This window comes from Mesoplodon bidens (assembly GCF_964165515.1).
Source record: "Mesoplodon bidens genome assembly, chromosome: 15".
Taxonomy (NCBI): domain Eukaryota; kingdom Metazoa; phylum Chordata; class Mammalia; order Artiodactyla; family Ziphiidae; genus Mesoplodon; species Mesoplodon bidens.
In genome coordinates this window covers 22557223-22580781 of record NC_138171.1, presented here as the reverse complement: position 1 = coordinate 22580781, position 23559 = coordinate 22557223, and the positions used below count along the sequence as shown (strand labels likewise).

At 43.2% G+C, this 23559-nt stretch overlaps 1 protein-coding gene across 2 annotated transcripts in view; it reads left to right on the top strand.

Moving 5' to 3' along the window:
- The window catches only part of RPN2 (ribophorin II), a 54152-nt gene that overhangs the window by 6531 nt on the left and 24062 nt on the right, over nucleotides 1–23559 (top strand). For both annotated transcript variants that reach the window (XM_081256069.1, XM_081256070.1), the window contains exons 3-9: nucleotides 10620–10715; nucleotides 11286–11461; nucleotides 15722–15797; nucleotides 16817–16951; nucleotides 19060–19236; nucleotides 20775–20893; nucleotides 21871–21976. In XM_081256069.1, the coding sequence (XP_081112195.1) occupies nucleotides 10620–10715; nucleotides 11286–11461; nucleotides 15722–15797; nucleotides 16817–16951; nucleotides 19060–19236; nucleotides 20775–20893; nucleotides 21871–21976 (885 nt within the window). The remainder of the gene's footprint in view (nucleotides 1–10619; nucleotides 10716–11285; nucleotides 11462–15721; nucleotides 15798–16816; nucleotides 16952–19059; nucleotides 19237–20774; nucleotides 20894–21870; nucleotides 21977–23559) is intronic.

Below are 23559 nucleotides of genomic sequence, written 5' to 3'. Positions count from 1 at the left end.
TTGAGCTAACAAAAAATGTTGATTTGAATCAGGGTCTAAACAAGGTCCACACATTGCATTTGTTGATGTTTCTCAAGACCCTTTTCATCTATAACAATCCCTGCCCCCATCTTTTATTTATGGAACAAGCCAGGTCACTTGTCCTGGAGAATTTTACACATTCTGCTTTTGATTGATTGCATCCTCATGCTGTTTTTTTTTTTTTTTTTTTTTTTTTAATTTATTTATTTATGGCTGTGTTGGGTCCTCGTTTCTGCGTGAGGGCCTTCCCCAGCCACGGCAAGAGGGGGCCACTCCTCATCGCGGTACGCGGGCCTCTCACCGTCGTGGCCTCTCCCGCTGCGGAGCATAGGCTCCAGGCGCGCAGGCTCAGTAATTGTGGCTCACGGGCCCAGTCGCTCCACGGCATGTGGGATCCTCCCAGACCAGGGCTCGAACCCATGTCCCCTGCATTGGCAGGTGGACTCTCAACCACTGCGCCACCAGGGAAGCCCCTCATGCTGTTTTTGAACATATTTCCTTATCTCTTTAATTCCTATAAACTGATAGTTAGCTCTTGAGGCTTAATTATAATCAGGGTCAGTTTTCTTGGCAGAAGTAGTTCATAGGCAGTGCTGTGTGCTTCCTATCAGTGGATGCATAGTATCTGATTGTTTCATTTTTAGTTATGATCAAGTTGAATCAGTGGATTCAGGTATTGTCACACTAATCTATCTCTTGTACACAGTGTATAGTAGGGACTTGTTTTTTATCCATTCCGGCAATCTGTCTTTTAATGGGGATTTAGTTCATTTATATTTTTTTGTAACTATACTATTGGGTTTAAGTTTACCATCTTGTTTTCTATTTGTTTATCCATTTTTTTCCTCCTCCTTTCCTGTCTTAGATTGAATCTTTTTTTTTTTTTTTTTTTTTTTTAGTATTCCAGTTTATCTCTTACATTGGCTTTTTAGCTTACTTATTTTTTTAGAGGTTGCTCTAGAGATTGTAATATGCATCTTAACTTATCACAGTACACTTTGAATTATTATTTTGCCACATCACGAATAAGGAAGGGACATTATATTTCTCTTTAAACTCCCATCATTTGTACTATTGTCATACTGTTTACATTCTTTCAAGGGTCGCGGCCTTGTCCTGTCTGTTGTCCGGCATCTCAGCTTCATCTGTTTTGTTCAGTTTTATAGTTATTTATGACAGGCTGGTAAAGTCAGTACGTTTATTTCTGTCCTGGTCAGAACTGGTAGTCCCTGTTGATGTCTTGCAATCCATTGCAATTGTTATTGTTTTTGATGCTCAGAATGTCCCATTTTTGCCAGTGGGCCAGAATGTCTCTGTGTGTGTGTGTTTTGTTTGTTTCTATGTAATCCAGTAGTCTTTGAGAGTTTCTGACGGCCTTGGCTTAAATATTCTCTGGCCGAGACTAGAATCAGTAATTGTCATTATTTATTTATTTTTTTTTGCGGTACGCGGGCCTCTCACTGCCGCGTCCCCTCCCGTTGCAGAGCACAGGCTCCAGACGCACAGGCCCAGCAGCCATGGCCCACAGGCCTAGCCGCTCCGTGGCACGTGGGATCCTCCCTGACCAGGGCACGAACCCGTGTCCCCTGTATCAGCAGGTAGACTCTCAACCACTGCGCCACCAGGGAAGCCCCTGTTATTATTTATTGAATGTTTCATATGTGCCAGGTACCCTGAATATGTTATCTTGAGTTGTCTTCATTCTGTATGGTCAGAAATATTATCCTGTAATAGAGGAGGAAACGCAAGCTGAGAAATGTTAAGAAAATTGTCCAGTGTCTGCCAACCATCCTCTGCATAATGGCCCCCAGGGTCAAATCCAGCTTGAAGCCTGTTTTTGTAAATAAAAGTTTACTGGAACACAGCAACGCCCATCACTCACATATTGCTATGACTGCTTTTGCACTGTAACAGTAGAGTTGAGTAATTACTGAAGAGACTTATCTGGCCCCAAAAGCCTAATATTTACTCTCTGGCCCTATCCCTGCTATATGAGAGCTGTGCTCATTCAGATTTCTTCCCGACAGCTATCTCTTGTTGCTGCCCAATATTTCCTTCCTGTGTGTGACTGCTAATGAAACAGACTTCCCTCATGTTGTTTTAAACCCTCCAGGTCAATGTACCTCCTAATAAAATTAGTTTTGTTCAAGAGAAAAGAGTACAGGCAGCAGAGTCGCTAGCCCAAGTTTTTAATTCTGGCTCCATCTCTCTGTAAAATGGGAGTTGTGATGCCTTCCTCATGGGATAATTGTAAAGATAAAGTGAAATCATACTATGCCTAGTAAGCGACTGGCCCACGAAAGGCCCTTTGAATGGTAGCTATTATTATAATTATATTATTATATTATATTATAATTATTTAATAATTATTATAATTATAATTTTAAAAGTTTTGCTTCTATTTATAATTTATTCAGGTGAGTTCAGACGATGCTGGTGCAGATGCTGTATGGAAGGCCCACAGTGTCTGTAAAGGGTTTGGGAAAGAGAGAGAACAGACAATTGGGAGACAGGGTGGAGAAGTCTTGACCAGTAGAGGTTTTGTATCGTAAGGTGTAGGAGATAAAATTGGAATATTAGGCTAATGTTAAATTTTGGCAGATCTGAATGCAGGATGAGAGTTTTCTGCTGGTCTGTTTCAAAATTCTGTGGGACCATAGGATTCCGTCCAGGGACCTCCTGGAGGAGTGAAGAGTGAGGTGCTCTCACTCTAACTGAAATGATACTTTTTAAAATTAATTAATCAGTCAATCAATTAATTAATTTTTGGCTGCACTGGGTCTTCATTGCTGCACGCGGGCTTTCTCTAGTTGCGGCGAGCGGGGGCTACTCTTTGTTGTGGTGCATGGGCTTCTCATTGCAGTGGCTTCTCTTGTTGCGGAGCATGGGCTCTAGGCGCACGGGCTTCAGTAGTTGTGGTACTCGGGCTCAGTAGTTGTGGCTCGCTGGCTCTAGAGCACAGGCTCAGTAGTTGTGGTGCACGGGCTTAGTTGCTTCGCGGTGTGTGGGATCTTCCCGGATCAGGGCTCGAACCCGTGTCCCCTGCATTGGCAGGCTGATTCTTAATCACTGTGCCACCAGGGAAGCCTCATATGATGCCTTTTTATCTGTCTCATGATTTAGAGCTGCACGTGGATTTAGGTTGAACTCATGCCCCTGTAGGTGTTCTCTGCTGATGTAATGGGTTTGAGGGCACGTTGGTCAGGGCTGAAGACATAGGCTGAAGCCATCCAGACAGCTGCAGTACAGTGTGATTTGGGGGTAATTGCGTGATTAGCTGTGGGCTTTTTGTTCATAATACAGACTCTAAAGTCACATTGGTTGGCTTCAAGATCTTGACTTCACAACTACACCACTGAGTAACCTGTGCAGCTTACCGAACCTTTCAGAATCTTTGTTTTCTCATCTGCAAGATGGAGATAGTTATAGCGCTCAGCTCACAAGTGATGGATGTAGGTTGGTTGGCATGGTGATGGCATGTAGTAATGGGTGTAATCAGTATTAGCTCTTAGTATTACTATTACATGGTAGTAGCGGTAAGTGTAAGAGTACTGTTACATGGGAGTAGTGGTAAATGCATGTTGATGGACATTTTATTTTTTCTCCTACTGTCATCCCCATTGCTTAATGCCTAATGAAGAGGACGTTCCACAAATATTTGTTGAACAACTGAATTGTAAACTTTAGCTTAATATAAATGAAAGCTTTCTAAATGTGCCTCTTAATCGGAAAATAAATGGGTTAATCACGTACTTCATTTTAATCACTTATGAAATGTGCTGTGGTGATGGTGTGATGTGTACATTGTAAGCAGTGGAAGGGAGGGAGTTGTATGGACATTTTGGAGCTGGTGAATTTCCTTATTAAAGGTGTGACTAAAGAAGTCCATTGAGGGCTTCCCTGGTGGCGCAGTGGTTGAGAATCTGCCTGCTAATGCAGGGGACAAGGGTTCGAGCCCTGGTCTGGGAAGATCCCACATGCCGCGGAGCAACTAGGCCCGTGAGCCACAACTACTGAGCCTGCGCGTCTGGAGCCTGTGCTCCGCAACAAGAGAGGCCGCGACAGTGAGAGGCCCGCGCACCGCGATGAAGAGTGGCCCCCGCTTGCCACAACTAGAGAAAGCCCACGCACAGAAACGAAGACCCAACACAGCCAAAAATAAATAAATAAACAAATGTGGGGTTAAAAAAAAAATTAAAAAAAAAAAAAAGAAAAGCCTTACAGAATTTAAAAAAAAAAAAAAGAAGTCCATTGAGGGAGAGTCTGTTACTGTCACTTCCACGTAGTGGGACGTGTCCTGCTCAGCTGTTGTTGCCTTCAGCCGAGTAGAGAGAAGTCCCTCAGTTCTGCTAGATGCACTGAGTTGGTTGTGCTCACAGATAGATCGTTAGGGGAGATTTTGGTTATTTTGTCGAAAGAGATTCAGCAGCAGAACTGAGAGGAATGGGGTTTAGTAAGAATATGAGAGTAGAGCGCAGCTCTGGGAACGGTGGAGTGTGGAATGAGAGTTGGTTTTAGGCGTTACGAAGACGGAACATCTTTCATCTTGGTATCAAGTACTGCGTATGTATATTTTAAAAACATAAGCACATGAGAACGGCAATTTTATAGATTTTAAGAAAAAATAAATTCATTTTATTTATTTACTATTTGGCTGTGTTGGGTCTTCGCTGCTGCACGCGGGCCCTCTCTAGCTGCTGTGAGCGGGGGCCACTCTTCGTTGCAGTGTGCTGGCCTCTCATTGCGGCGGCCTCCGCTGTTGTGGAGCGTGGGCTCCAGGCACGCGGCTTCAGCAGCCGTGGCACGTGGGCCCAGCAGTTGTGGCTCTCGGGCTCTAGAGCGCAGGCTCAGTAGGTGTGGTGCACGGGCTTAGTTGCTCCGTGGCATGTGGGATCTTCCCAGACCAGGGATCAAACCTATGTTACCTTGTGGGCATAAGAATCCCCACAGGCGGATCCTTAACCACTGTGCCACCAGGGAAGTCCCTATAGATATTATTGCTTAGCTTTTTATAAGACTTAGGAACATTGAGGGTTATTTTGTATTCGTTTTAATGAAAATATTAAGTAAATGGGAGACATACTATGCAAAAATTGTGATGGTAGATTAGATTCTAATGACTGAAATCAGGACACATTAGACAGTGTTCACAGGTTGTCAGTCAATCAGGCACTTTCCTGATCTGTGAAAGGGGATAAGAATATCTACCTTGTAGAATTGTGAGAATTAAATGTGATAATAAGTGTAAAGTGCTTAGCTTAGTATCTGGCACATGGTGAGTGCAAGCTAAGTATATCTATATCCATTCAGCAAGTACTGAGTGCTTGTTGAGGGCCAGGCACTCAGCCAGTTACTGGGAATAGCAGAGAAGCGGGCACTCCTTCCGGCAGTAATCATTTTATGGAGCATCTGCTATGTGCAAGGTATTATGCTAAGTGCAGAGGAGCTCATTATCTAGTGAGAGACAGGAACCATAACAGAGAGACCAGGTGTGAGTACAGAGACACCTGTAACGTGTAGTGCGTGGAAAGTGCCAGGGGAGTGCAGAAGAGGGAGCTGCTCACTCACCCGGTCTGCTGAGAAGACTTACTCTTAGTTCCAACCTTGTACAGGGGGAATTACCATCTGTGCTGGCTGCTACACGATTCCTTTAGTCATTCATCAGATGTCTAGTGAGTTTCTGCCGTGTGTTGAGCATGATGCTGGGCACCGGGGATTCAGTATTGAACAACAAAGAGAGCGTCTGCCTTTTGGAATGTATCCTCTAACAGTGGAGACAAGCATTAGTCGTGTAATAAATATATACATGACTATTTATAACAATGGTAAGTTTTATGAAGGTGAGATGTATGGTGTTATAGGTGTGAAATAGGGGACTTTGACCTGGTCAGGGAAGGCACTTCTAAAGAAATCTCTGAACTTAAATCTCACTCTATATACCCCTAAATTACAACTCCTTGGGGGCAGGAACTTTGTTGATTTTATTTGTTGTGTATTTCCAGTACCTAGAGAGCACCTGGCAGGTGGTAGTACTCAATAGCTGCTTATTGAATGAAGGAAGGTATGATGGATCTGAATTCTAAAGGGAAAGTAGGATTTAACCAGGAGACGGGGAGGGAAGGGACTTTAGCCAGAGGAAATAGCATGTGCAAAGGACCTGTGCAGTTAGGGAGCAGATTACATTTGAGAGACTGCGAGGAGGCTGTGTAAGAACAGAGAATGCGAGAAAGCTAGAGAGGAAGGCTGGGGCTAAGCCTCCGTGCCTTGGTAGTCAGAGGGAAGATTTTGCTTTTTCTCTAAAGAGAAGTTGATTTTAAGCAGCAAGTATCAGGATCTAGTTTTCATTTTGGAAAGGTTTCTCTCCTGCCTTGTGGAGGACAGACTTTCGCGGGGGAATATGGCACAAGATTGAATGCTGGCGGGGTACAAAAGATAACACCTGGACTTCTGACTTTTGCCACATGGATGGATGGTTGGGCCATTCCTTAGGATAGGAACACAGGAAGAGAATTAGGTTTGTGCAGGAAAGATCATAAATTCGGTCTTAAAGATGTTGAGCTTAAAATGCCTTTGAATCATGTAAGTGGACTTTGAGAGAAGTCTGGGCTGGGGGTACAGATCTGAGAATTATCTGCATAGCGGTTCTGGATGAAGCCATGGGCATGATTGAGATCGCCTAGGAAGGGAGGGTATGGATGAGAAGTGGGCCTAGGGGTTGAAAAACTCCAGTGTTAAATGGTCAGGCAGAAGAGGATGAAACTTGAGGAGCAGCTGAGAAGGAGGAAGAGAGCCAGGGGAGGGCAGGGGAATCCCGGAAGCGAAGGGAAGGGAGTGTTTTAGAACAAGGAAGGTTCTATCCAGTGTTAAGGGCATGAGCGTTGGAAAATGTCCTTTGGCTTCCATAATTTGGAGGTCGCTGGTGGGAAGAGAGAGGAGGTAGCAGCTGGAGGGGAGCAAAGGATCAAGGTAAGTTTTACTTTCAAATCACGCTTAAGTTTTGTTGATACATTAGGAGTTACCAGTCGAGAGGGAGAAGCTGAACTGACGAGGTGGATGGGCTTCCTGACGGAGAGAACAGCCCGTACTAAGCCTAGAGGCTTAGAAGTGTTTGTTGTGTTTTGGGGGCCGTGAGTTGGCTGGAGCAGAGGGGTGGTCAGAGAGCACGTGGAAAAAGCCGGCCCAGCTACCAAGACCTGGTGTGGATGGAGGCTGTCGCCAGCGTGTGCCGTAGTAGCCTGACACAGAGTCTGGCGAGATTACAAAGCCTAGGCTGAGAGGAGATGGGAGTTGGGGGCTGCTGCTGGAGAGGAAAGGGCAGACGAGAGAGAGATTTACTGTCTTCTTGGTTGCTGATTCAGGCTGGGGAGTTGTAGGGAAGAATGGACTGAGAAAAGCACTGATGTCCTTCACTCAGGAGGATATTTAGATAGTTGGGCACAGAAAGTTGGAGGGGAACAGATAGGGGATGCACGTTTAGGAGGTGATGTTCAGCCTTCACTTGCGAGGGTGAGTGTGCAACTAGGGCCGCAGGAGTTGGAGTTACAGATCCCCTGCAAGCGGCCAGCTGAAGCCGCAGATCTGGGTGGGCTTCCTGAGGGTCCAGAGTATGTTTTGTGAGGTCCCTCATTTCTGCCGCTATTAAAACTAAGCTGTCGACATTTTGAGCTTTGAAGCCACAGACCCTTGGTACTGTTTACCTAGATCTGTCTGCAAACGAGTAGGCATGATGCTGGTTTTATTCAAGAACAGGTCGTTTTTAATAGTCCCTTGAGAGAGAGAGACAGGTTGTATAGCTCAGACTCTGGAGCCAGGCTGCCTGGGTCTGAATTCCAGCTCCTCCATTAAGAGCTGAATGACCTTGGACAAGTCAGTTTCCTCTCTAATGCCCCAGTTTTCTTGTCTGTAAACTTAAGGTAATAGGAGGACCTAATGCATAGATCCCCTTATTAAATGAGAAATGCGTATACAGCACTTATCAACAGTGCTTGACACATTTTAAGTGCTCAAAAATTTGTAACAATGACCATAATCATTGTTTGGGGCCTTGGGTGTTGTTCTACTGCTAAAGCACCAGATGGCGACAAAGCACACGTCTTAAGCTTGCCCGCATTCTGCTGAAAGGATTCCTTGAATAGGTTGTTTTCTTCAGATCCCTAATTTGTGCAGTATGAAGTATTTTGTTTCTTTTCTTTTTCTCTTTGGATTCTTTCAGACTTCTGGTTGAAACTCATTTGTCTGAGACTCTTATTTAAGTGTTATTCATAACATTTAAAACAAAAGTTTTTTGGTTGAAGTAGCGCATGCATACAGTAAAATACCAGATAATACAGAACAGCTATTAGTGAAAAGCAACCATCCATCCCGTGGCCCACCTTGGTCTACTCCTGGGAAGCATCCACTTTTAACTGTTTTTATTACCATTTAATTTTGAATAGCTGAATTTTATGTTACCTCAACCAAAGTATTTAGTGATATAACTAGCTATTAAATGTTATTTCTTTATATAGTAGGAATAGCATGGGTTTTCTTATGTGCCCACTCTGTGCCAGGCACTGTGGTGGGAATTTCTCAAAGTCTCTGCTCTCAAGTAACTAGTCCCTGGGGGGGAGGTAGTACAGTGTGGTAAGTGCTTTGGGGGAGTGCTCGGGAGGGAAGGCACCTGGCCTGTCCTGGATGAATGTCAGGGAAGGTTCTCTGGAAAAGGTGACATCTGAGCAGAGATGAAGATGGGACCTGGTTTGGCAGGCAAGAAGGACAAGGGAAAGGTGCTCCTGGCACGGGGTGGGGGGTAGCAGGGTCAGGAACATAAATGGTGAGAGCATGTTATGTCTGGGGAGCTGCGGTGGCGTGGAGGGTAAGATTTTGGAGTTGGAGGTGGGGCTGTGGTGAGGAAGCTGGCAGAGAGTGAGGGTCAGTCATGAGGGCATTTTTTTTTAATATATATATATATATATAAATTTATTTATTTATTTATTTATGGCTGCGTTGGGTCTTCATTGCTGCATGCGGGCTTTCTCTAGTCGCGGTGAGCAGGGGCTGCTCTTCGTTGTGGTGCACGGGCTTCTCATTGCGGTGGCTTCTCTTGTTGCAGATCATGGGCTCTAGGCGCACGGGCTTCAGTAGTTGTGGTGTGCAGGCTCAGTTGTTGTGGCTCATGGGCTCTAGAGTGCAGGCTCAGTAGTTGTGGTGCACAGGCTTAGTTGTTCCGCGTCACGTGGGATCTTCCCAAACCAGGGCTCAAACCCATGTCCCCTGCATTGGCAGGCGGATTCTCAACCACTGTGCCACCAGGGAAGTCCCAGTCATGAGGGCATTTTATGCCAGATCAGAAACTTTGAGTCTTGTTCTGAGAAGGATAAAGAACCACCCAAGGGTTTTAATAGCAGAGTAAGGTGGATACACTTGTTACCAAGACGAAGCTTGTGCTGCTGGCCGCATGACAGGCCAATAATAGAGAGCTGAGGTGTTGGGGCAAGGAATAAAGACTTTGTTCAGAAAGCCGGCAGACCGAGAAGATGGGCTCGTGCCCCAAAGATCCATCTTGCCTGAGTTAGAATTCAGGCTCCTTTTATAGTAAAAGGGGTGGGAATAAAGTCAGACACTTCCCGGTTCCCATCGGCCTCGAAGGGGTTGTGCTGATTTCTTCCTCCCTGCATTATTCACAGGTGGGCCTGGTCAGGATGTTTCCTGTGAGCTAAATAAAGATATTTTAGCTTAATGCTCATTACCTGGGAGGTCATTCCTGGAGTTGGGTCATCATGTATAATTTAAGCTTATAGTCAGCATCCCTTTAGTGATTAACTTTTAATAGGATACAAAAGGTTCTCCCCTATTACACTTTTGCACCTTGTAAAGATCACTCTTGAAGCAGTATGCAGAATGGATTGCATGACTTGAGACCAGTTAGGAGATGAGTGTTAACAGTCTCCCTGAGAAATGGCAGGGGCCTGACATAAGGCAAGGAGGGAAGCCAGAGAGTGGGGATCGGGCTTGAGAGACTCGATAGGCTTGGAGGGTGAAGGAAAAGTCGAGAATGAGTCCTAGGTTTCTGATTTAGGTAGTAGGTGCATGGTGATGCCCGTACATGAGCCAGAAGGTCCAGATGAAGAAATAGAAGGTTTCTAGCTTATGTTAGATGTGTTGAACCTGACTTAGCTGTGGAGACACTGCCATTTATTAGCTTTGTCACCTTCATTACATTACTTACCAACTCCAAGCATCAGTTTCTTATTCTGTTAAATGGGGATGATAGTATCTACCACAGGGTCCTTATGTTCATTAAAAGGAAGAGCATCATAAACACCCCACACAGGTTATGGCCAGAGCAGGTGATCAGTGGAAGTGGTTCCTTTCCTTCCTTTTCTAGGTTCAGAAGGACGAGAGTGCCTTCAGGTTTGTTGCTCTTTCTATGAAGTTAGCATTTTGGGATAATACAGTGTTCTGTGGAAAATATCTGCTTGAAAAATGAGATCTTGTGTAGCTCTCATACTTTAAGCCATCATGGATTGCTGAGAATTTTATTTGTCATCCAAAAAACACGTACAGTTTTCCTAATCCTGTGTATTTCACCACTTATCATTGACTTTCCCCCCATTTAGCAAGCATGCACCTTCATTAAATCAAACCTTGATCCAAGCAACGTGGATTCCCTTTTCTATGCTGCCCAGTCCAGCCAGGCCCTCTCAGGTTGTGAGGTGAGTCCAGCTTCTTACATTTGCATTTACTTTAAACTGTAAAGTGTATTTTTAAAAAGGGAAAGTCATGTCAGAATATATTTTTTTTTTTAGCAGTGAGACCCCATTAAGTGTGGGTGGGAATTCCATTCTTGTGATTTTTTTTTTTCTTAAAGAAATAGACTTTTTATTTTTCCCAAGTTTTCACTTTTCATGAATTTTAAATAACTTTTTCCTGTAGTTGCCTCTCTTCTGGGAAGTCTTATTTTTTTCTTTTAGTCTCCCTTTAACCTTTAAAAATGTTTAAAGCAAAAGAAGAATGCCCCCCACACCAGATTTCTAGAAATCCATTTTTTTGAACACAGGAGAAGAGCCATATCAGTAGACAAGTGACTTGCCAGAATCTTTTCAAAAGTGTTATGCTGAGGTTTTACAGATATTTAATTCTGGCATCTGAGATGTCGAAGAGGGGTGTTCACAGCCCAGGCGGGTGGTGTGACCTCGGCAGTTGCTCTGCCTGCCATCTTTGGCGTGCCCACCACAGGCTGGCAGCAGCTGTTCTAAACTCTGTGTCTACGCATCCTTTCTTAGATCTCTATTTCAAATGAGACCAAAGATCTACTTCTGGCAGCTGTCAGTGAAGACTCCTCCGTGGCCCAGATCTACCACGCAGTTGCAGCCCTAAGTGGCTTTGGCCTTCCTCTAGCTTCCCAAGAAGTGCTCGGTGCCCTTACCTCTCGCCTCAGCAAGGAGGAGACCGTGCTCGCGTAAGTCACCATCTTGAGCACTTCTCAGGCTACTATCCTGAGAGGCTTCATCCACTGGTTCCACAGGTATTGTCTGGGCACCTGCTATGTGCCAGGTGCTCTGCTGGCACTGCAGATGTCATATTGTGCTAAGGCAGGTAAGGTCCGTGTCCTCGTGCAGCTCACCAAGACACGGTCTCCCTCAAGCTGCTCCAGCAGAGGCAAATACTGAGTCCGAGCATAAACACACTGCCACAGAGACACGACTGCCTTTGAGGTTAGGGGCTGAAGCAAGGGTAGGGGTGACCGAGGGAGAGTGAGGCCAGAGAGCCATGTGCATCTCTTACTGCGGCTTGGCCAGGCCATGGTGAGATGTTGGCATTGGAGGCTCCACCCTGGAGGAGGGCTCACGGGGTCCCTTGGAGAGGTGGGGGAAGTAGGGCCTCAGAGGGGAGAGTATTCTAGGGATCAGACCCTGCTCCTCTGCAAAAGGCTCAGGCGAAGGAGAAGCACCTTATAGGAAGGAATTATACATTTAAATGTTGCAACTGACTTAAGGATGCTTACTAAAGTTAAAAGTAATAGTATATGTAGTTTTTTTTTCCCCTTTGACACTGAAACTCCTCATTTAACACAGTATATGTATTTTTCGTTTTCTATGTGTCTCCCATTTACTTGCAACCCTGAGACAGATTGGAGGCACCTGGACCTCCTGTTCATTGTTCAGCAAGATGTTAGTGACACCAGTTTCCTACTGCAGAATAGTTCAGTTGTTTCCCAGGGTTTTTGTTTTTGTTTTTGCTAAGAACCAAAATGTTTCTAAACTTGAAGCTTTGTTAAGGGCAGGGCTCACAGTCAGTTGACGTTCTCCCTGTCACTCTCATACCCTATTCATATTCACGTGGTCAGTAATCAGTGACTTTGGGGCTGGTACGTTTCTCAGGAATGACATTTTGCGCACCCTTTGCCCAGTGCTTGGCCCTTGTGGTCCTCCTGTTTCAGGTTACATTACTTTGATCTCGTCCCATAATCCCTGTGGAACGCTTCTGAAATCACCACCATATCTCCTGTCATGAGATCACTGTCAGTGCCCTACTTTGATGCCACCTTCTACAGAAAAGTCTTACCCTTTCCCTCTGAGCAAAAAGGAAAATCTCCCTCCTCTAAACCCCAGAACAGAAAGAAGTACAAAGAAAGTACATCCATTTTGGAGTCAGTTAGACTTGGGTTTGAACACCAGCTCTGTTTCTTCCTTGCTGTGTGACTTTGGGCAAGTTAGTAACCTCTCTGAGCCTCATCTGTAAAACATTACCAACAAATATCAAGATTAAGTAAGATAATAACATGTGATGAGCCTATTGCAGTGCCTGGTCTCAGTGGGCATGGGACAAATGGAGTTTGTGCTCTCTAGAGCATTTCCTTCTTAGGTCCCTTTCTTAGGGAGCTGGTTACTTCCTTGGTTGTATTGTAGTTTTTTCTGTATTAGATTTTAAGCTTCTTTACTTATAGTGCTCAGAGAGCCTGGCACATGGTAGATGCCCAAGAAAGAGTTAATAAAGGCTGAAACTATTCTTTTGTGTTTCTATTCTATCCTCTTGTAAAAAGCTTCAGGTAGAAAGACCACACGCTTGGCGTGAGAGAGAACTGTGTCCAGACTCTTCTACTTAATACCTCTGTGGCCATGAGCAGGGTGTTTAACCTCCCCTAAACCTCAGTGTTTCCATATGTAAAACAGGGAGAATGATATCTGTCTCATAGGGTTATTGTGAAGATCAAACTGGCAGGATGCCTTATATAATATTACTACTAATTTACCCTATTTAAGCAAATCTGATATAGATTAGGACTCTTCTTAATGGGCCTTCTGCATTTAACTGGACTTATTCTAGGAAACGAATGTTCATAAACTTGTCTAGAATGGTAAAAAACATTAGTAGCTTTGAATGAACAATTTGAAAAGATGCTATTGTGGTCTCTCATAACCCATCTGCTGTTTATTAGCAAGACAGGATCTGCTTTCTTAGGGTTTGAATATAGTGCTCCAGAGGGAGAGAAATTGCTGACTGGAGTATAAGTAATTAAAGCCAATGACAAAACTTTTCAAAAGCTAAGTGGATTAATTTCATTCTAAAAATTCTGAGGTTGTTACCAGCATGACGCTCACTCGTTCCAAAGAAGAGAAAAATGATATCTTAATTGAAAAGTTCTTTCTAGGCTCTCCTAGCAGCCTTTTCTGGGCTCAGCATTTATCACGGGCAGATGTGGGATTTTTATCTTGTTTGGAAATTCAGGTTTCATTTTCTCAAGTCTTTTCTAACAACAAGCATCCCAGAGGGGTCATTGAACACTCTGGGGCTTCCCTCTCTGTGAATTGTGACCCCTCTGTTTTCCAGCTTACCATCTTAATGGAATTCGTTTTCCATGGAGGGAATGTAAATTGTTATGATTGTGATGAAAGCGGACAAATTCTCGCTCTACATTCCCCAACACACTGACTTGATAAATGGTGGTTTTACACAAAGGCCCGGTCATCCCTTGGGAATTTGGGAACCGTTCTGGGGTTGACCGGCAGTCGGCTTAACCACCAGGGGTCCTCAGCTTTCTCTTTTCTACCCCGAGAAGCACCATTTCTATTTTTCAAGTTATCCACATTAAGAGACTAGAACCTAATAAAAAATCTTATGTGGACATACTTACTACATTCCGCCTTAAAAAGTTTATCTTACAGAAATACACTCATAAGTGGATAACAATATATGAATAAACCATAAAAACGAATGAGGTACTGATACATGTTACAGAATGGACAAGCCTTGAAAATGTTACGCTAAGTGAAAGAAGCTAGACACAAAGGGTCACGTTGTGTGATTCCATTTATATGAAATATCCAGAATAGGTAAATCCATAGAGACAGAACACAGGTTGTCAGGGGCCGGGGGGGAGGGGAGAGGGCAGGTGATGGGAAATGGAATGAAGCTGTTTAATGGGTATGGGGTTTTATTTTGGACTGATGGAAATGTTTTAGGACTAGATAGAGGCGGTGATTGCACAACATTGTGAAATATACTAAATGCCACTGAATCGTTCACTTTCAAATGGCTAACTTTATGTGAATTCACTTCAATAAATTAAAAGTTATATATACATATACAGCCATGAATAAGGGTTAACAGTTACAGCATTGTGTGACCTAGTAAAACATAATGTTCATCAACTGGAGATCAAGTGAGTAAATTATAGTTCTTCTAAGCAGTACAATACTATGTCGTTGTTAATAAGGATGAAATATATTTATATGTCCTCACGGAAAGATCTGTACAATCTAAATAAATTGCAGGACAGTTATCTTTTAGGGGTAGGCATTACAGGAATTTTAACTTTCTCCTTTAGTAATGTATTTGAAGTTTTGACAAATATGTACTTTTATAGTCAGGAGTAAATAGTAGGAAAAGAAGAAAAGAACAGACGCTGGTTTGAGAACCAGATCTTCTGTTTCTTTCATCTTACTTAATGCCTGAAGGACGGGTGGCTTTCAGGTCTCCGAGCAGGATGGTGACAGCACAGGCGTTAGCTGAGTGTTTACCGAATGCTTCCTGTTTATATTGCATTAATCTGGTTTCAGAAAAGTTGCTCCACATTCTACCCAACAACCTACATATGTAGATTCCACAGTGCTTCTTTGGTTTTGGAGCAGGAAAAGTAGAAAAGGGGCAGCCAACCTCTGCCCAGCCCAGTGCCTCTCACAACAGGGGCATATGCCAGATACACCTTCATGTGACGAAGTGGCTCCTCTTCCCCCTCTACGTATCTCTCTTCTGAATCTGATTAAGTCTTAGTCTGGTGTTCTATACGTGATGCCATTAGGAACCAAACAGATTTTCAGAGGGGGGTGACCTGGTGCACCCTCTCTTCTCTCCGCCCTCAGTTCTTATGTGGATCCTGCTGCCCAGATTGCCTTCTCTCTAGCTGTAGTGAACTTTGTAATGTAATGGTCTTTTTTGAGGGGGGGGGGGGCGCTGCGTCACGTGGCTTATAAAATGTTAGTTACCCAACCAGGGATCGAACCTGGGGCCCTGGCAATGAGAGTGCAGAGTCCTAACTGCTGGACCACCAGGAATGATCTTTGTTACGTCTTTCCCTAGACTGTAAACAAGTTCCTTCGTGGCCGAGGCTGCCTTATAGTTCTAAAGAACAAGGGCGGGGTATTTGTGTAGGTATCCCAATACAGGAAGGGGAAATGGAGACTTGCCATTCATTGCGGTTCTATTCTCTACCTTTCAGAACAGTCCAGGCTCTACAGACAGCATCCTACCTGTCCCAGCAGGCTGACCTGAGAAGCATCGTGGAGGAGATTGAGGTACAAATTTATTTTGGCAAGTGAATTTCCCAGCTTCTGTCTTTGAAACCCTTTAGAAGAGTCTTGCAGATAGACATGAATGATTTGTTGTGGCCAGTTACCTTTCTTTTCATATCCGTGGCACTTTTGTTCTTTGTATCAGAGCAATATTTCCTAGGGAATATTTGTTAGGCTCGTATAGTTACACCATCAGTTAGGCAACAAACTACTTCAGTCTGTTGTAGGTACAGTCTCACAGTCTACAGATTTTAGAGCCTAACAAACCTGAAATTCAAATTTTTTTCTACTTCTTACTACTTTGTAATCTCAGGCAAATTGTTAATGTCTGAGCCTCAGTTTCCTTGCGTGGTGGTGGTTAGGAGCAAGCGAAGTTCTAAAGTGCCTAGTACAGAATTGGTGCTCAGCAAGTGGTCACTGTGGTTTTCGTTATTCCACTACCCTTTCCACTGCCCACGACCTCCTGCTGCTCAGAGACTGCTTCCATGGACTGCAGAGCCGGGGATGACAGACACTCTGACAGTGTCATCGCTGGATGCCCCACAAGCACATTAGCTGCCTCGTCACGTTGCCCAGAAGAGCAGTATGTCTCTCTTCATCCTTTAGAGCATTGAATAAGAAAGAGAAATGCTCTGCTCTGGAGGTTGTTTCCAAATGGATGGCCATCGAATCCATCTGTGTCACGATGCTTCCAGGGTGAACTGTGGCTGGGCCCACGGGCCTTCTGCCCAGAGCAGTTGGTGCCTTCAGGGCCATGACTCCTGGGCTTGGGCTTGAGTCGAAGGGGTCAGGGAAGGAGCACTCCAGAGCTGCAGAAGATACTGTTCTCTTCAGATGCCTATATGGTATACTTTACTCTCTGCCTAAGCACCTTTTTTGAGAAAGCACTAAGTGACTGAGGTGGTCTGCAGACTTAAGAGTGAGATTTCTCAAAACTGTGTCTGCACTGGGGTGACAGTGGTTTGTACGTCTCCTCTCTGTTATCACTTGACTTCCAATCTGCCTCTGTTTTGTTGTGACAGGACCTTGTTGCTCGCCTGGATGAACTGGGAGGTGTGTATCTTCAGTTTGAAGAGGGACTGGAAACAACAGCATTGTTTGTGGCTGCCACCTACAAGCTCATGGACCACGTGGGCACCGAGCCATCCATTAAGGAGGTGCCTGTCTATATAACAGTTCTTGGGCGTGAAAACCAAAGGCGTTGTTGGCTTTATCTGCTAAGGGTAGCTTTTTTCAGAGAGGGCAATTCAGTTAGCTTTGGGGTGTCTTGGGTTAGGCATTGAGAATGAGAAACAGAAAAATGTAAAGCCTGTTCCTGAGAAACTGGTTGTCAGTGGGATAGACATGTAAAGAAATTGTTATACTTGCTTTAAATGGGGTACGGACACATCATGAGGTAGTGAGTGGCAAGAAGGCCAAGCGTATTACTCTCGATCCACCTCCCATTCCTTCCTGATGCTCCTTCCTGCCTGTCTCATGAATGCTTTCCATGCTGGTGGCCTGTGCAAATCCTCTTCCTCTTAAGAAGTGCCCTGTACTTCAAAATGGCCTGTTCTCCTCTCTCCCCACTGACCCTCAGCAGTGCCTAAGTCTGAGCTAATCTGTGCTGATTGACATAGTTCACTGAGAGGCATGTGTGTCTACCAGACATCCACCAAGAGTTAATTCTTTTCTTTCTTTCTTCTTTCAAGAGGAGCTTGTTAACCTGAAAGAACCTTTAGTTGGAATGTGTGTGGGAAGTCTTGTGAGTAGGACCCTCTTTGTACCACTTGTTTGTAAGGTTACCAACCCTTGATCTAAAGGACTTAAAATACAAGCTGCTGCTGTTTTAATTTTAGGAGGAAAGATATGGGTTCCAAGTCAGAACTTTCACTTCTTTTGTGAATTACGAATGCATTGTGAGTTCTGTGCTGAGTTTCAAGTAAACAGTAAATAATTGCCTGTCTTGAGTAATTTGAATTAATTTCGTATTTTCTCTGGAGGATATGATCTAATAATTTATTCATGTATTGGCCTTTTTATGTTGTCTTTTCCTTCATCCTAAGTTTAGGAGACCTAGAGATACCACCCTCTATTTAAATTTCTATTATGGGTGAAAGTGCAAGAATGTGGGTCTTATGGTACAAATCATTTCGGGATTCTCCTATACACAGTACAGTACATGAATTGGCGATATTCTACATAAAACAACTTAAACTTTTTCTTGCTTTATTCCCAAGCTGCTACTAACCAGGTATTTGGCTGGGATAATTTTGCTGTCACTGCTTTTGACATAACGATTCTGGTGAACAGTCCCCCATTTTAACATGTCAACATGTTACTGATGGAAAATGTAATTGGTACAATTAAAGAAAATTATTTCATGTCGACTGTGAATAACACTGTCGGGAACAGGGAACTCTTTTGTTGGATGGTAGATTTTAAAAAACAAAACTGATTGAAGTGGAAAATGTTTCCTCTTAAGCAAACAACCTCTAGAATTTTAATAATGCCTTTTAGGTTCTACTTTTTTTAAAAATTGCTTTCAGTTTTCCCCTCTAAGCAGCCCATTAGTTCTTAATGGAGAGTTATTTTAGTTTCTTTCTAATGTACACTTTAGCTGTGAAGTTTGGTCTTGTAAACACCAACTTAGCCCCAGCATACTGCTTAGAGGTGGGTTGGCAAGGAAGGGAGCTTGGGTGGGAGGGTGAGGGGAATCAAGAAAGGACATATTTTATTGTGGAAGGACTTTGGAGACAAACAGACCTACGTGTGAACTTTGGTTCTGCTTTTTTTCTTTCCATCGTAACTTGTAGGAGTAACTTAACTTCCTTTAGCCTCAGTTTCCTTATTTGGAAAGGATTGATATCAGTCTTTTCAGGATTTTTGTCAAGATTTGAGTTAATGCTTGTAAAGCACCTGTCACAGTGCCTGGCACATATAGGTATGGAACAAATGGGTACTGCTATAGGTGTTCTATAATATAGTTTCATATCTCAGTAATTATCTAGAAGTACCTTGCATTTGTATAGTAAGCATCCATGAATGGTTGACAAATAAGCGCATTAATTTCAGTTTGTACTAGAAGATGGAAAAAACCAACCAAATTCAAGTTTTACGCTTAAATGCAGAATATGTGCTTCCCCCACCCCTACCAATTTGGGTTAATGGCTAAAAGACCTTCCCAGTGAACGCCTAGAAACAGATAAGGAATGACTTGAGCCAGGTGGGGAGGGAGGGGTGGCTGTCCCACCTGCCTGACTGCTGCATTTCCCTTTTCTTTCAGGATCAGGTCATCCAGCTAATGAATGCCATCTTCAGCAAGAAGAACTTTGAGTCACTCTCAGAAGCCTTCAGTGTGGCCTCTGCTGCCGCTGCACTCTCCCAGAATCGCTACCATGTGCCTGTTGTGGTTGTGCCTGAGGGCTCTCCTTCCTACACTCAGGAACAGGCTGTCCTACGGGTATGACTTCTATGCCCCACATGCGCTGCTCCGATTGCCATTTCCAGTGTAAGGCTTCCAGAAATCCAAAGACTGGTACACAGCTGATTGTAACCCCCGTGAGGATAGACCCCTTAAATGAAGAGCAAATGGGGATGGCCACTGGGTGAACTAGTCACAGAATCCTTCCAGCAAAAGTGTGGAGTCCTAACCCCTGGACGGCCAGGGAATTACCATCAGAGTATTTTAAATAGTATAGCTTTCACTAAATTAAGTGCTAGAAAATTGCATTTCTGGATTTGTAAGTCCATATGTATAGAGAAGTCTTACTTCTAAAATGTATTTTCCAGTACCCAGACTTTCTAAATACATTATTTTAAGACAGTGTTGTAAATTCCCAGGTAACTCTGGTACTTGTAGTTGTTAAAATCAACATCAGGTCTCTTCTTCCTTGGAGCCGACAGTGTATCTTTCTGCCTCTTCAGAGCATAGCCATCCCTCTCAGCAATAAGCATGGACTGTTTTGGTGTGTTAACTCTCTGAACAGAGCAAAATGCACACGTTTAGAGTTTTCCACTCGTCATAATGAGGCATTTGTTGCTATTGTTTGGAAACCAGGTATAAGCTAAAATCTTTATAAAAAATTAGCATTTTATTTATGTCTAAACACACGGGTTCCACATAGGACAGTTCCATGTGTCCCATAAGTTCTTCTGCTTCAGAGGACCCTACAGATACTCTCCTGAAGAAGTGCCCCATATTCCAAAGTTGCCTCTTCTCTCCCTACCTACAAGTCACATCCCCTCAGCAAAGACTGGGGTGAGAACTAACCTGATTAATATAGTTCATCATGAGTTAGGGAGAGCTAAGAGAGCAAAGTAGAAAAAAATACTGGATTTTGAAGCTGGGTAGGCTGGGGTTTGAGTTCTTAGCCATGTGGCCTTTGGCAGTCTTGTAACCTCTTCGTGGCCTCGGTTTCTTCATCTGTAAAATAAAGATAGATTATACTATGTCTCAGACGATCGGTGGGAGGATATATATAAGGGCCTAGCCTGGTATCTGGCAAATAGTCGACTTTCAACAAATGAGTATTATTACTGTTATCCATATTACTTCAGTTTTCCCAATGCCCATACCTTCCTAAAGTATTTTTCTTGCTAATAATTTTTTTTTTTTAAAGATACTGTAGTAGTGAAGTAGAGTGGGTAGATTAGGGGATCAGAGAGAAGGAAGCCATTAACTGTGTGATCTGGAGCCAGTCATTTTCTTTCCCTGGGCTCTGGTTTCCTCATCTGAAAAATGAGATCATTGGGTAAGATCATCTTTAAGATCTTCCCCACCTCTGACATTCTGTAATCTGTCCCATTCCCAAACTAATTGTGTTTTCCTGTATTTGATTTCCTATAGATAGTAGACCAAAAGTCAGTGATGGTTTCCTAAAACAAGATGGTTCTTTCCTGGCAGAGCTTGCTCCCTATGGATAAAGCACCCACCCTAGAAGCAAAATCTGTACTCCCTTAGCTTTTGTTGCTACAGACAATTTTAAAATGTATTTCCAGTTGCAGGTCACCAATGTTCTGTCCCAGCCTCTGACTCAGGCCACTGTTAAACTAGAACACGCTAAATCCGTTGCCTCCAGAGCCACAGTCCTCCAGAAGACATCGTTCACCCCTGTGGGGTAAGAACTGAGCACATCTCTGTAGAGTGCCAATATACTTATTTTGGAAAATAAGCCTGCAGCCAATATAACCCAGATTTATGTGGTTATTACCAAGATCATAAAACCAAATTTACCTAAATTTAGGATTATGCTTTATTTGTAATATGTCATGAACATTTCCCCCATAGGATTAATATTCTTCTATAGTCTGATCTTCAATGGCTGTGTTATTGTTATGTAAATTTTTAAAAAAATTAAGGGTCAATTTTTATATGAAACTTTGTTAAGTATTACATTAGTAAGTTAATGAGATTGGGAACTGAGTTTTAGAGAGAAAATGCATTTCTTACACAGTCGTAAAGATACATAGGCAATATGTGAAATTAAAAAGCAAAATCATTTTTACGAATGATCAGTAGAATGGTAAATGACATTGGGGGTTTTGTGATGTAGTTAGAGTTAAGAATTCTCTACCATTTTTCCCCTTTGAAGTAAAAATTATTAATATTTTAAAATTAAATTAAAAGTAAGATGTGCCCTTTTTAGGAAATTCACAAAGCACAGGAAAGCAGAAATAATGCAGAAAGTTACCTACAATTATACTACCCTACACCAACCTCTTTGAACATTTCTACTCTTTTTTTTTTTTTTAACGGAATTGGTATCCTACTGTAGACTTAGCTGTTTTGCATTTAATTGTGGAAGACTTACCCGAAGGAGGTGGGATTTTTAGGAGCTGAGGGGGAAAAAATGAAAAGAAGACTTTCGAGACTTGAAAAAGGAGGTCATTTTAGATCGTTTTGAAGTTTGCCCCTCATTATAATCTGAGCAGGAGGTGGCCCAGGCGGGTGGGAAGTTGAAAAGTGAAGAAGTGAAGAAGTGGTGCAGCCCTGGACCACCTCAAGGATCAAGGAATGCCTCATTTTGTAGGCCGTTTGTTGTATTTGTGACTTTCCTATGTGAGTTCTTGCTAACCCCACTGTCATTCTTAACAGGGATGTTTTTGAGCTAAACTTTGTGAATGTCAAATTTTCCAGTGGCTATTATGACTTCTCTGTCAAAGTTGAAGGTGACAACCGTTATATTGCAAATACTGTAGAGGTAAGTGCTTTTCTTGTTGTCCCCATTGCCACGTTAATATACACAAGGAAATGACCAAACAGGCACATAGCATTAACCATCTGGTATATTGACTTCACTTATGACCAAGTTAACGTGAATATGTTGAGAGGGATAGGTTTGAACTATGCTGTTTGACAGACTTAGCCAAGAACTTGATCATAGCAAGTTTTCTTTTATTTGCAAATTGTTCATTTTCCATTATAATTTAGCATTACTATCTTACATAAAATTTAGGAAGTAGAAAAAATTAAAATCACCCGTAATTCCACTGAGATCTAAATATTCTTGAGATGTTTTCTGCGGTTGGCCTTGATAGATTTATTTATTTATTTTTAATTAAAAAAAATTTTTTTGTTTTATTATTCCCCATGATAGATTTAGAAAAGTGCTTGATGCTAATTAGGGGACCAAAAGCATCAAGTGACCTGTAGCACCATAGTGAGTCTGTCTGGGTAAAGTACAAAAGAAAATTGGTAATCCTTCATAATGAACTATGTTTCAGATGTTTAGCTGACTAGTTTTGTTGAAGATCCACGTGGTGTTTTTTTTTTTTAATTGATTTATTTTTGGCTGTGTTGGGTCTTCGCTGCTGCGCGTGGGCTTTCTCTAGTTGTGGTGAGCGAGGGCTACTCTTCGTTGCAGTGCACGGGCTTCTCATTGCAGTGGCTTCTTTCATTGCAGAGCACGGGCTCTAGGCGCATGGGCTTCAGTAGTTGTGGCACACGGACTCAGTAGTTGTGGCACACGGACTCAGTAGTTGTGACTCACGGGCTCTAGAGCACAGGCTCAGTAGTTGTGGCGCACGGGCTTAGTTGCTCCATGGCATGTGGGATCTTCCCAGACCAGGGCTCGAACCCGTGTCCCCTGCATTGGCAGGCGGATTCTCAACCACTGTGCCACCAGGGAAGCCCCAATCCACGTGGTTTTAAGGATGGAAAGCTGTGCCTCATTTATCTGATGCTTTGTGGGAATGTGGTGTTTCACGTTGGTGGTTTTCCTAGCTAATTGAAGTTTGCCCCTTCAGGCACTGTGGCTTTCATTTTAACCTTTTTGGGTAGAAGTTTATTTAAGATGAATAACATATTTTCCTACTTTTTAAACTATAGGATATGGTTTATCCTCTTCTTATTCTGGCTTAGGATCATAAGTATGAACCCTTTATTGAAAGCCTGTGACATGAACAGTACAGTTCTATGTGCTTCTGCTTATTTTATTCTTACAACAATCCTAGCAGATGCGTGGAGTCCTCTTCGTTTCACAGACGAGACCCAGAGGGGTGGAGTAACTTGTCCAAAACCTCCAGCCTGTCTGTGCTTGGGTGGATCCCCTACACAATACTGGTTTAGTCACTGTGCCCTAGTGACTACTGAGCTAGCTTAGAGGCTGCAGAGCCGTGTGCAGCTCCAGCCTCTGGCCTGTTTATAATATTACTTTGTCCTTTCTGCTGTCATTTCTCAGTGTTTCTGCCACTGTGTCTTTGTTGCACCTACTTGACCACATTGTCACGCATTCTGTTGGGTCAGGGGAACTGGAAGTAGTACAGTGCCTTTCCCAAATAATTA